General features: G+C 44.5%; 1 protein-coding gene across 8 annotated transcripts in view; it reads left to right on the top strand.

The window, feature by feature from the left end:
• FRMD4A (FERM domain containing 4A) overlaps positions 1–14,523 on the top strand; it is a 494,181-nt gene that overhangs the window by 275,478 nt on the left and 204,180 nt on the right. For 7 of the 8 annotated variants that reach the window (XM_073652365.1, XM_073652364.1, XM_073652361.1 and 4 more), the window contains one exon: positions 13,094–13,159. In XM_073652365.1, the coding sequence (XP_073508466.1) occupies positions 13,094–13,159 (66 nt within the window). Of the gene's footprint in view, positions 1–588; positions 687–13,093; positions 13,160–14,523 lie in introns of those variants that run through there. The other variant, XM_073652367.1, reaches the window with a different exon arrangement.

A 14,523-nucleotide genomic window follows, 5' to 3' on the forward strand; every position in this document is an offset into this window, starting at 1 on the left:
CTTATTTTTTAAGGAGAGAAATAATGTCCTTGATTCCAAGACTTCTCTGTGTACATAAATAGTGTATATTTATTGGGTATATTTATATTTTGGAGTGGGTTATATGGTTTTATGTTGTTATTATTTTGTAATAGTGAAATATAAGTGATATATCAATGTGTTATCGCAAGATTTCCTTTGTATTTAAGTCGTGACTTGTATTTACCAAGCATGCTTGAGAAAGGGGGCCCCAAAACATAGGTTCTGCGTCATGCTATTGTATCTGAACACTAGAAAATTTTGGACACCATGAAGCCATGGAATTAAGGACATTATTTCTACCCTTAAAAATGTGATGTATATATCTTATCTGTGAGAATGGATTAAGATGTTTTATAATGATGTATATATTGCAGTAAAAGATTTTAAGTGCAAAATAAGAAAACATGTTGTGCATTTACGTGATTGTATGTCAAAGGTGTCACCGGTACATTGGAGCTAATTCTAGTCTTTCAGATATGATATCATAATATTAAGATATCAGACGTGCAAAAGACCAAATCTTATGTAAGAGCTGGGTATATTGTTACATTGCTTCTGGCCATGCCTGCTCTTTTCACAGGACTCAGGCTGGTATTGGCAGAGGAAGCTGAAGCTCCTGAGCCTCAGGAGATCTTAATGTACTTTCATGACAGATCCCTTTTAAGGTATTGCATAGTGTTGATGTGGTCTTTCATTGTGAAATATATTAATTTAGCAGGGACCAATATTGTGTCATGAAAAGAGTCAGCTTTCTTTGACCATAGTAAAAGACTTTGGAATAGATTTTTACATCATCCCATGTAATGTACACTTCATTGTAACTTTTCATGAGAAGAACCAGTGAAGTCAGTGAATATTATGATCATATTGGTAATATCTAGTAAGACCTATGCATATGGAACATTTTACATGCCTCCTATTGGATAGAGCAATTTGCATATAGCAGGAAATGGAGACTACTCGGTGGGAGAAAAGTGTGGGGTCTCCAGAGAGAAAGGTCTGTTGAGTCATGGCTGTCTTAGATAGGTGTTAAGCTTCTGTGAACTATCCACATTTCTAATGTCAGTAAAGGTGAAATGTTTCTTTCCTCTATAGAGGACACTTCAAGTATTCCAAGGGCTGGACGCTCCTGTACTGTGTCTCCTCTCTATGATTTACTGCTCAGCTGCTCTCATTGTAAGATGCTTGACCTGTATATGATGTCATACACAACATACGTGTAAGTCAAGAGATATCAATGTCAAAGTGCCCCTGACTATTGTCTGTCTGCAAATGCACGGATATAAGACAAATTCAATATGGAAAAAGGGAAAGAAGGCTGGTAACCAGACCATGGTTATAAATCTGTCACTGATTACTCTGTTGGATTTTAATTTTGTCTTGCCTCAAAGCCTCTTCAGTGAGCGGTGAATCAAAGTATTCCTCATGGAGAAAAAAAATGCTTTTGATTAAATAGGCGTTTATTAAAATTATGGCTAGCTCGCCATTTCTGTCGGAGTCAGTGCACTAATATCTTTTGATTTTGAGGTTCAATCAACTGTACACTTTGAGAAGATGCTGTCCTCAATCACAATTCTAGGACAAGATGCACAGTGAAATCTAATTACATCTGCATATATTAGCTTTATAGACCTGGATTATATGTGTTAGTTTATTGGCAAATCAATGGTGGAATCTCGGAGAACTGAATACAATTTACATTTTGACAAGTGATACGTAAATAAAATGATAATATCCGAGTTCATTGTCTTGCCTAATACTTTGATGAAGTCATTGGTAGGAAGATGACTGGTAGAGTTAGAGCGAATCAATTTACAAGATCCAGTCAGCGCTTAGGTCGGTAATCTGTGAATGCTGGATGGGAGCCCTGAGAACCAGCTCCTACCTCCTGGCATCCATGGCTCTTCTTTTGATTAGCCAGCCTAGCACAACATCACATGTGCATCACAATGACATTGCGCCAGGCCGGCTAATCAAAAGAAGAGACACGACGGTATAAGACAGTTCTCGGGGCTCCCGCCAGAGATTGCTGATCTGGCCCCTGGACTGGATCCTGTGAATTGATTTACACCAACAACTCTAAACATCAGTGATTTCTTTTCAACACTAGACTTTTCTTTCATCCCTTTGAAATACTTAGCAACGTTTCGGCCACAAATGGCCTTTTTCAAGCAAGTACTGAAAGATAATATACAACTTTTTTATACTTGCTTGGAAATAGCCATTTGTGGCTGAAACATTGCTGTGTATTTTAAAAGGATGAAATAAAAGTCTTGTGTTTTTCCAAGAAGAAAAGGAATATCTGATACCTTGGATTTTTTTTGATATACAACTGTTTGGGTCGACTTGGTGGGAAGCCGAACCTAGAAAGCACAGACATTTACCAGGCATGCATGGGATTCCTTTGTTGTATTGAATTCAGTGATAAGCTATATGTAGTACAGAAATGTATCAGTGCACAATCTCATTACATATAGGCTTTCTTCATGATGGTGTTCTAAAGAATTTTATTGTTGCATGACCCTCTGAGGAAAGAAAATGGTCATCCCACATTCTTAGGAATATGTTCACCAAAGTTTTGAATGGTCTGTTTGACTAATTGTAGAGGATGTTTCAAGTGTAGAATGTTGGGAGTCATCGTGTCATAGCGGCTAATATTGGTGGTTTTATGCAGATCCTGAACCCAACTAGTGCAACATCTAAGAATTTAAGAATGTATATTATCTGGTTCTTGAGTGAGATTCTGCAATTCTCAAAATATCATACATACCGCTAAGTTGATTGACCTCCATGAAATCGTTTTTTTTTCGTGTGTCTGTTATACGGAAATTAAATTTTAAGCTGGATCATTGATATATTCTCTGTATAGTACTATGAATATGTTGATACTGTATAAAATATACCATACATAATACATGCAGGTGTACAAATGGTATAAGGCTCGTGGAAACTGAAAGTATAAGCCCATGAGATTCTACATCTTAAAGCCAATTTGTAAGTCTAATGTAAGCAATAATGAGAATTCACAACAATAATCATCCTATGTGAAACAGAGAAAATTAGACATTAATATTGACTATGGTTTTAGATGTCTATTGCACATATATAGGCTCATGTATTGATTGGTGGAACGTATTCAGTGGATATCGCACTGGTTGCGATCTAGGAAAAAACACAAGGAACAGCCCCTTTTATTTATTTATTTATATATATATTATAAAAAATGTAAAATTCTGTTTAACACAGATGTATAGAAAATGTAAGTATCCTTTTAAATGACTATTAATTCATTTAACATACTAAAGGCCTTACAGAAAATGTACAACGTACTTTGTATTGTCCATTGTTCCCTTTTGGGGGATCACATTCCTTAGTGTTGAATCATATGGAGACACAATCAAATGTTTCACATATGGACGGAAGTAAAGTGCTGTTTTTTAGAATACACATAACACAAGAAATCCCATCTACACATTATGAAACTGTATTAGGAAATTGAAAGTGATTTCTAGAGGCAGAAAAATGATTAATTATTGAATCAATTAAAACTTTGTTTTTTTCCAAGAAGGTATATAGAGATATATTGATGATTATGATGATAATATAAATGTATTTCAATAAAAATCATTCAGCACCACAGATGACTGGATAGGTAACAACTAACTATTATCCTTATACAATATTTAATATACTAAACATTTATCTTACAAAAGCTTAAAGGGAATCTGTCACCAGGTTTTGGTCACCATATCTGAAAGCAGGATAATGTAGAGACAGTGACTGATTCCAGTGATGCGTCACTTACTAGACTGCTTGTTGTAGTTTTTATAAAATCACTGTTTTATCAGCAGGAGATTATCACTAAAGGACCTGTTGTCATATAATCCTTCATATATCCTTTTCTGTATAACTCTGCGCCCATTGCTGATTGACAGCATTCTGCCTACGCAGAGTGTACACAGAAAGCTTCCAATCCATAGTGTGGGCAGAGCTATACAGATCTCAACCTGTGAAGCCTCTCAGGGGCCCAAGAGGTGCACTTTTCCACTAAGATGAGCTATTAAACTGTAATGTGCCCATATGCTGTTCTTGCACAGGGGTCCTTTTTAGTCTATGTCCGTCTGTGACCTGACGGCAATCGTGCAGCCAGGCTGCGATTCATGCTGCCCACTGTTTGAGCAGCATGAACAACCTGACATGTACACTTTAGTGCAAAAGTTATAGCTTCAGTCTTCAATTGACACAATATATCCTCTCTAACCCTAATACTACATCACTTGACATGCCCACCGCATCCCATGCACTGGATATGATCCTCTTCCCCTAGTACTGCATAATCTTCTATACACTAAATACTAATACTACATGATCTAATGCTCCCTAAAATGCAAAATTTCCTTGAGACTTTAATTGCAACAAATTCTATACCATAATACTTTTTAATCCCCAGTATGCCTAATAATGAATCATATCCTTTATCACTACAATATAGTTTTCTGCACCTCTACATCATCTCGGGTACTCCTAATAACGCATCACCTTCTGTGTGCTTAACATTGGCTCTACTCCTCCAGCCCTAAGGATATACCCTAATTTTAAAGAGTATGTTGTTTAATTCACTAATTTTAAGTTTTCAATTACTATATTTGCATCCTGTTTCCCCTTTAAATATAAATATTTTGCATACCTATATGCAGTATTACCCATGAATGCAGTAAAATCCCAAACTTTCTAAATCCTAAGCAAACAACTGAGTCAGTCCTGTCCTCTACAGATATTCTGTACTCAGCACAGAACTCAGTAGAACTCTGCACTGACCTCATTCCCGTGAGCCGGCAGAGGGGACACGTGTCTCTTCATAAATTATATTTGTAGTTAATGCTATTTCTTTCCAAGTGATTACCAGACTGCTTTCTAGAATTGGTACATAGAAAATATCTGAGATTATGGCAATTTATCCAACTAGTACAGCAGGTCAAATTGCATGTGCCCCTGAGAGAGGAGCTGCCTGACGGAGGTCTATCTCGTAGTTTTTATCACAGCATTGTTGTTGCATGGCAGAAGCAGGTATTTCAGTGTGTCTGTTGGAATTGCTGGTCATCATTTTAAATGGAAACTTCTGGTCCTCCAAAGCCGAGCTGGATGTAGTTTTCAGTTTGAGATGATAGAAATTTTGATCAGGAAATCCTGACTATAGGCTTGTCATAATAATACGTGTCTTATTAGATTGTAAATGACACATACAGATGTGTCCTTCCTTCCTTTTCCCTTTGGCTTGAGATATCCTGAGATGTGGAGCGCAAGATGAGCAGCCTTAAAAAAGTCATGATTTTTGCAATACTCTGTCGGGAGATATTTATGCTAAATGTGTCTTTATGGGACAATCCAGTGGTTTTGATGTGAACTGCAATCTGTGAAGGATTTTGCTAACATGTCAAGCCATGCTGTTTCTTCTGGGCCAACACACGAGTGAAAATATCACTTTTGCAATAGGCCTTTCTTAGAAGGCAATGTCAAAGAATCAGATAGGTGCTAGCTGTTTTACCCAAAGAGGTTCAGCATCTTGGGAACTAGGATGCCAAGAGAGGCACTAAAGCCTCCTCTGTGCCCACCACTATTTTTACATTGTACATTCAACTGTAAGAAAACTTTTATTCTGTCTGTGCTTTGTACTATCCATTACTTTTGGAACTTGGAGCTTGGACATGCTGACTTAGAACACAGTTTATAGACAACTAAATGTGACGCCTATTAGACTGGTTGATTTTATCGATTTGTAAAGTACATCCTGCCTAATTTTAATTGCATTGAGTCTTCCGTATGTATATGAATGCTTATACCCACTTTAGTTTTTTTAGTCTTTCAAACTGTGTTGTATGGATTTTAAAGTGAAATGCCCTTTTCAGACAAAGCAGATTTGCGAATCTGTTAGGCTATAGCACAGATATATTCAAGTAGCTCTGAATGCAAACTGATCACCAACTCACAAGATCTATAGGAACAAGATACAGTGCTCAGAATAAATGAGTACACCCCTTTTTGAAAAGTGAAATTTGAATCAATATCTCACTGAATACAAGAATAATTTCCAAAATTTTGACAGGACTGAGTTTCATGGAACATTTTTTTTAACCCATAACATGAAAGTAAGGTTAATAATATAACTTTAATTACAAAATCTTTAGTTTTACTCAAATTAGTGGATGAGAAAATGAATGCACCCTGCATCAAAAACTACTACATCTAGTATTTTGTATGAACTCCATGATTTTTAAGGACAGCAACAAGTCTTCTAATCATGGAATGAACAAGTTGGCGACATATTGCAACATCTACCTTTTCCCATTCTTGAAGAACGACCTCTTTTAGAGCTTGGATGCTGGGTGGAGAGTGATGCTCCACTTGTCTCTTCAGAATTCCACATAGGTGTTCATTTGGGTTCAGATCAGGGGACATACTTGGCCACTGAATCACTTCCACCATGTTCCTCAGAAATGCAACAGATGTGACTCGCCCCCTGGGCCGTGGGGCACGCGGAACCGGGCGATAGGGAGACGTTGGGGGTAGTAGTGGTGGCGGCCCGGTCCCGCGGCTCAGGGTGGTCAGGCCAATGGTAGTCTGCTACGTGCTTTAGATAATGTCCGACTACGCCACCCGTGGATTGCGGTTATTAGGAACCGCCGCTGCAAGGCAGTCCGCTGGGGCTGATGATGGGTGCAGCTGAGGTGATGTGACTCCCCACGGGAAGAGTGCAGCCCCAGGGCAGTGTAGTGGATGCTGGGAGTGATGGTAGTGAGAGTCCCAGTGCCGGTAGTGCCGGAGGAGCGAAAAAGCACACAGACAACGTACTGCAGTCCAGCGTCTTTACTCACGGTTAATATCCAAGTCACTTCAGCTGGCAATGACTGCCCAAGCCGTGCTGCGTCCACCAGGTGTGGGGCTCGGTCAACTCCCAGGCAGTTCAGGAGCATGGCACAGGACCCCCTTTTATCCTTTCTCTGGCCTGCCTCACCAGTGACCCACTTTTGTCCAGCTGCCGCGGACCTGTGCGGTTAAACGTGGGCCCCGTCCTCCGCTGTCCTATATGGTGCCTTCCTAGCAGGTTTGATGAGGTGTCGCACCAATATATGATCACGACGACCGGTCTTTGGCTGAGGGTTGTTTCTCCTCCACCAACTTGGGATCCGGTACCCTTAATCTGCCTGACCCTGCACCCTGGATTCTCGTGGGTTCTTAGGGTCCCTTCCACCTTCTTGTTCCTGAGCCCTTCTGTTTCTCTGTCTCTTCTTCTCTTTCTTTCCTGTTCTGTTCCTTTCTGTTCCTTTCTGTTTCTGTTCCTTTCTCTTGGAGCTGAGATGAGCCAGAATCTCAGCTCCCCTTCACCTCCTCCTCGGCCTCTTCTCCAGGCCTACTTCTCCTTCTCCTCTCAGGCCCCGGCCTCTTCGCTAGGCCTGCCTCTGGAGCAGCACTCAGCCTGAGCTGCTGCTCCCTGTCTTCTCCTCTCCACAGAACGAACCCAGATCTAAGATGGTGCCCACCTTTTATACCTCCCTCTAGCCATGAGCCCAGGTGACCAGCAACCAATGAGCTCCTATCTACGCTCAGGAACCAACCCCTATCTGCCCCTACAGCACTGGGTGTTCCACCCCTCCCTCCCCACTCCAGCAGGGACATGGTCGGTCGTGTCTGCACTTCTGTCTAGTGGGAGCACCGTTGAGCTGTCCCTGGGAAATGGGGTGTGTGTGCTGCATGCAGCTAACTGAGCCCTGGTCCATTCTCCATCCTTACCTGGGAGTGGAATATCACACCTCTGGTCTGAGGTGCAATACCCCTGTAGCAGCCGAGCCCTCGGGGCGCTACATTCCCCCCTGGTAAAGCACAGCACGTCCTCGGGCTGGAAAAGAGCAAAAACAGGTAATTACAGGACATGCAAACTTTTTTTAAAACTTTTCACATTTAGAAACAGACAATACGGTTCAGTTCCCTTTATGGGACATACTTTTCTTTTCACTAGACATTATAGAAAACTTTTTCAATACTTCCGGAACTCTTTTGTATAAAACATTATAGAAAATTTTCACATTACTATTTAGCAGCATATAAAATCTAAAACATTTTTAATTAAAGCACATTCTTGTATTCTTGGTTCACGGTCGCGGTGCAACTTGCGACCAGGTGTTCATTCTTCTTAAAGGTGCAACACTCTAGCGAACTTGTCTTGAGGTAGACGTTGCAGTTCTTTTATAAAACCAGTAGGGGGCGCTTTAAGAAGCGCAACTATATACAAGGGATTGGCCGTTCCCAGTCCTCGGCCGGTGGGGATAGGGGAATGGCTGCTCACAGTCCTCAGCCTGTTAGGGGAAGAGGGATGGCTGCTCACAGTCCTCAGCCTGGCTACTTAGGGGATAGGGGATAACGTTCACACAGTTCTATATCAGTCCCAACGGGGACCACACTTCACTCTGTAACAGTCCCACACAGTTCCTTTGCACCCTTACGGGTAACTATTTACAATGCCACTTTACCGTTCACTGGTAACGGTGTCTTCGTGACGCTCCTCCTTCCTCCTCGTACGGATCTTCAGGCCCGTCCGGGCCCTCCTGGTACTCGGCGTCCGAGTAGTGTTGTTCCTCCTCCTCTACTACTCGGCGGACGTGTAGGGCGTACCACCCCTTCACGCCTTGGTGTCGGGTGTAAGACACCACGTCGCCTGGGAATAGATCCCGCCCACGATGGCCTTCCGGTAGGTGACTCTCCACATCTCTCCTTGTCACAAACACGTCGCTGATGGTCTCGGGGTCTCGGATGAAACCCCAGCCGCGCTCCATCTGGAACTTCACCACAGTCCCGGTGACTCGGGTTCTGCGGGCAGTTCGGGGATCTCGCCGCGCCTTCATTTTCTGCTCCGCGCTCTGGACCTGCAGCTTTTCTTGCTTCACCCGCCGCTCGCGCTGCTCCTTTTCAAACATCTCCAGCTGTTGGCGGAAGGCCTCTCGCCGCTCGGCTGCGCTCGCTCGCGTTTCCTTCGTGAACCCCATCAGGTCCTCCCCTGTGGGGTCCCATTCAAATTGGGCGTCTTCTAATGGCAGCTGGGGAATTTCTTGAGGCGCTGGAGCAGGTATGAGGGGCTCAGAGGGTACTTCGATCTCCGCGGACGGGCTCTTCCGGAAGCGGGGGTTGACAAACTCGGGGGGCCAGATGAAAGGCAGCCCCTCCGGAGTGGTGTGCTGGGCAAAGAGATCCGCGCCCAGTGGTGGTACTGCAGCAGCAGGGGGCGCAAGTGGGTTGGCGGCGCCCGGGGGCACGTGACCTTGCGACCAGGCCCGTGCTGGTCGTTTCCTTGTTGCTCCCACAGGTGGCACAGCTGGTGCAGGAGATTCCGTCGGGGCAGCGGCGCCCGGGAGTGCAGGGCCTTGCGGCCGGGCCTGCGGTGGCGGTTGGCTGAGCACGCCCGGGGTCAGAGGGCACAGCGTGAGGCGGGGCTCGCTGGCAGCGTCGACGGCCTGGGGGCTGGTTGATGGCGGTGAGGGCACGGTGTCAACAGCGGGTCCCGGTGCGTGGGGCTCCGCGACGGGGTGCAGGGGCAGGTCGGCGGCCCTAGGATTCAGTGCAGGGGCGTCTCCGTTACCTGCCTCTGCTGTCGCGGCCTCCTCCGTGGCGTCGTCCTCGGCCTCCGCTCGGCCCTCACTGGTTGGTGCGCTGCTTGTTGCTGGCGCCTTCGGCTGCAGGATCACAGCCCGCCGGGCCACTTCCTCCTTCCATCCGGTGATCACTTCTTGCTGCGCCCGGACCATCCTTCGGTCCAGTTCTTCCAGCGCCGCCCGTGTGTATTCGGGATCCTCCTTGGGGAGATGGGCTAACAGCTCGGTGAGGCTGCATGGTGGTGTTGCTTGCAGCAGGCCCTTTACCAGGGTACCGGCACTGATTTTCCCCTCCATCTCCGGGTGCGGCCTGGCCAGACTGATCCAGACCGCGCCCTGCCCCACAGTTTTCTTCTCTTTCCGCCCCCAGAGGGGGTGGTACCGGGGCATTCTGCTGACAATCACTCTCAGGGGCAGCCCCCCACGTTGATGGACATCTCCACTGCTGCATTCATAACTGGTGGGGGCGGGCTCCTTCTTTGGCGCCATTCTGGGACCTGGCTCACGATGGGAGGTGGCTTCCTGCTGTCTTTTGGTGCGCCCATAATGGCGTCCGCTCTGCCAGGGCGGGAAAGACGGATGAAGATGGCGGGAAACGGTCCAAGATGGCGTCTGATGGCGGGAATCGGCTCCGGATGGCGGGAAACGACTCCGGACGGCGGGAAACTTCTTTTTAAGGTACATGTGTAATTCTCTTCAGGCACGCAATACCCGTTTGTGGCGGGTTGGTCACGATCCTGCCGGCTACGCCAAAGCTGACTCGCCCCCTGGGCCGTGGGGCACGTGGAACCGGGCGATAGGGAGACGTTGGGGGTAGTAGTGGTGGCGGCCCGGTCCCGCGGCTCAGGGTGGTCAGGCCAATGGTAGTCTGCTACATGCTTTAGATAATGTCCGACTACGCCACCCGTGGATTGCGGTTATTAGGAACCGCCGCTGCAAGGCAGTCCGCTGGGGCTGATGATGGGTGCAGCTGAGGTGATGTGACTCCCCACGGGAAGAGTGCAGCCCCAGGGCAGTGTAGTGGATGCTGGGAGTGATGGTAGTGAGAGTCCCAGTGCCGGTAGTGCCGGAGGAGCGAAAAAGCACACAGACAACGTACTGCAGTCCAGCGTCTTTACTCACGGTTAATATCCAAGTCACTTCAGCTGGCAATGACTGCCCGAGCCGTGCTGCGTCCACCAGGTGTGGGGCTCGGTCAACTCCCAGGCAGTTCAGGAGCATGGCACAGGACCCCCTTTTATCCTTTCTCTGGCCTGCCTCACCAGTGACCCACTTTTGTCCAGCTGCCACGGACCTGTGCGGTTAAACGTGGGCCCCGTCCTCCGCTGTCCTATATGGTGCCTTCCTAGCAGGTTTGATGAGGTGTCGCACCAATATATGATCACGACGACCGGTCTTTGGCTGAGGGTTGTTTCTCCTCCACCAACTTGGGTTCCGGTACCCTTAATCTGCCTGACCCTGCACCCTGGATTCTCGTGGGTTCTTAGGGTCCCTTCCACCTTCTTGTTCCTGAGCCCTTCTGTTTCTCTGTCTCTTCTTCTCTTTCTTTCCTGTTCTGTTCCTTTCTGTTTCTGTTCCTTTCTCTTGGAGCTGAGATGAGCCAGAATCTCAGCTCCCCTTCACCTCCTCCTCGGCCTCTTCTCCAGGCCTACTTCTCCTTCTCCTCTCAGGCCCCGGCCTCTTCGCTAGGCCTGCCTCTGGAGCAGCACTCAGCCTGAGCTGCTGCTCCCTGTCTTCTCCTCTCCACAGAACGAACCCAGATCTAAGATGGTGCCCACCTTTTATACCTCCCTCTAGCCATGAGCCCAGGTGACCAGCAACCAATGAGCTCCTATCTACGCTCAGGAACCAACCCCTATCTGCCCCTACAGCACTGGGTGTTCCACCCCTCCCTCCCCACTCCAGCAGGGACATGGTCGGTCGTGCCTGCACTTCTGTCTAGTGGGAGCACCGTTGAGCTGTCCCTGGGAAATGGGGTGTGTGTGCTGCATGCAGCTAACTGAGCCCTGGTCCATTCTCCATCCTTACCTGGGAGTGGAATATCACACCTCTGGTCTGAGGTGCAATACCCCTGTAGCGGCCGAGCCCTCGGGGCGCTACAGATGCGTTTTGGATCATTGTCTACATTGCATGTCTACCAAGGGCACGGAGTGATTGTAGTATCTTCTTTTTGCATATAGAGCAGTACATCTGTGAGTTCATGAGACCATCAATGAAATGTTATTTCTCAACACCAGCAGCACTCATGTAGTCCCACATAAGGACACTAATGCCATCATATTTCACTGTAGACACCTTGTATATAGAAGAATGAATTTAGAAAAAGGGTGTACTCATTTAAGCTAAGTACTGTATATTTGTATATATATAAAGATCTACAGCCCAAGCATATAATCTGAATAGGTCTTCAACGTCAGATTAGTTGGGGTCTGACAACCATCATGTGATCTGATCAGCTGTTATTATTTCTGGCTGCACACGGACGGGAACACTGAATTGTGCTGAACAGCACAGCTCCATTGAATATGTAGGAGCAGTTGCAAGAACTGCAGATAAGCTCTTATTTAGGAGAACAGCAGATGATCTGCAGTACACAGGAGTGGCTGCTACGTATTAAATGGAGCTGTGCTGTTAATTGCTCATAATTCAGTGTCCACATCCGTGTGCCACCAGAGCTAATAACAACTGATCCGTGGGGGTACCAAGTGTCACACGCTCACCAATCTGATTTTAATGACTTATCTAACGAACAGGTTATTAATATTATATGCCTTTAAAGGCATTGTCAGGATTAATGAATATGGTCAAATTATGGATAGTTGTGCTTTGTTTTATTTCATCATCATTTTCTAAAATCTCTGCTTTCTTTCATTGAATGGAAACATTTTACATACAGAACGGATTTAGACCTGTTTATACAGCTGGTATACAGCTAAAGAGCTTGTAAAAATATATCCAACAGAGCCAGTCATCTTTGTGAGAGAAACATGTGGCCAATTTCTTACGTTTTCCTTTGAAGCACTCACCAAACCTGTAATAAGGGTAATTATCTTCTGTCTTCATAGTGACAGTTTGATGGATTCCAATATGTACAATAGAAAACAATTAATTATATATATTAGTGTCCAGATATTCTGAAATCAGACACAGCAATAGGTTCCTGGAATTACCCCGGAGATAAAAACTGGCGGGTGCACTATCCATGCCTTGCACTATGGGTTTGCATATTGCCATGAATGATGTTATGCAAATGATTTGGTTTATCAGTTTATTTGGCTTGGTCTATGTCAAGTCTGTAGTGAGTAATTGTTAGAGAATTGGAGAATACTTAACAACAAGATTATTGAGCAGATACTGTCCTATTTGATTTGATGGTTTTCTTACATGACTCATCTCACAAATGGCTAACCAAATTTTCTATTCATTTGCAGATGACGGAGGGGCGGCGATGTCAAGTTCACCTCCTAGACGATAGGAAGTTAGAACTTCTCGTACAGGTAAATAAGTAGATTTCACCTATATGTATTTCCTATACTGTATAATGGAATTGACCTTTACCTCCACAATACACACACACGCACACATATATATATATATATATATATATATATATATATATATATATATATATATATCGCACAATCTGTGGCAGCCAGGAACAGTAATATATATTCTTATGTGTAGAGTTCTCCCAACCATTTTAATTCCTCATCTTTTTTCATGTTCAGTATTTAACATTTTTTTACATTGAACTGCAATGTTTTATGCTCGCACTGGTGAACTAAGAATCTATTTTACACATAGTTGTTGTATATCATGTGTTCACAGTGAATCAATAATCTGGAAAATGCTAATGTTGAAGATCAGTTACCTTGTATTACACTGTATAAAATTCACTCTAAACGAGCATAGAGAATAATGACAAGGACAGGCCCAAGGCCTACAGTAGACATGGAGGAACTGCTGCTCACTCTATATTGACTCCATGATTGAATGTTATCATTAGTGCCTTGCAGTATCATAGCCATTGGAGGATTTGTAGGAGAGAAGCTTAGACATCGCTTGCTACCTAATAGGCATTTCCAGGAAACTCGCATCCCTTCGTCAAGCATAAGTGAAATAACATTCCTTTAATATACATGAACTGGGTGGGGCAGGAAGAAGGAGGCTGTGCAGTAGGAAGACTGGGCTAAGAGATGAATGGATATTTCTGAGGTGGGTATGAATTCCAGGAAGTGTGTGTTAGTGGTGACTTTTACACATGGTGTGAAATATTTTCTGGATGAATTTCACAACAGACCTGAAGGTCTGTGTCCTAGACAAGGTCACCGAGCTCATGTTAGTATGGTGGCGTATATATGTATATATATATATATAGTACAGACCAAAAGTTTGGACACACCTTCTCATTTAAAGATTTTTCTGTATTTTCATGACTATAAAAATTGTACATTCACACTGAAGGCATCAAAACTATGAATTAACACATGTGGAATTATATACTTAACAAAAAAGTATGAAACAACTGAAAATATGTCTTATATTCTAGGTTCTTCAAAGTAGCCACCTTTTGCTTTGATGACCTGAACCCAATCGAGATGGTTTGGGGTGAGCTGAACCGCAGAGTGAAGGCAAAAGGGCCAACAAGTGCTAAGCATCTCTGGGAACTCCTTCAAGATTGTTGGAAGACCATTTCCGGTGACTACCTCTTGAAGCTCATCAAGAGAATGCCAAGAGTGTGCAAAGCAGTCATCAAAGCAAAAGGTGGCTACTTTGAAGAACCTAGAATATAAGACATATTTTCAGTTGTTTCACACTTTTTTAAGTATATAATTCCACATGTGTTAATTCATAGTTTTGA

The sequence above is a fragment of the Phyllobates terribilis genome, unplaced genomic scaffold (assembly GCF_046119375.1).
Source record: "Phyllobates terribilis strain yellow unplaced genomic scaffold, ASM4611937v1 Scaffold_11__3_contigs__length_659146591, whole genome shotgun sequence".
NCBI lineage: Eukaryota > Metazoa > Chordata > Amphibia > Anura > Dendrobatidae > Phyllobates > Phyllobates terribilis.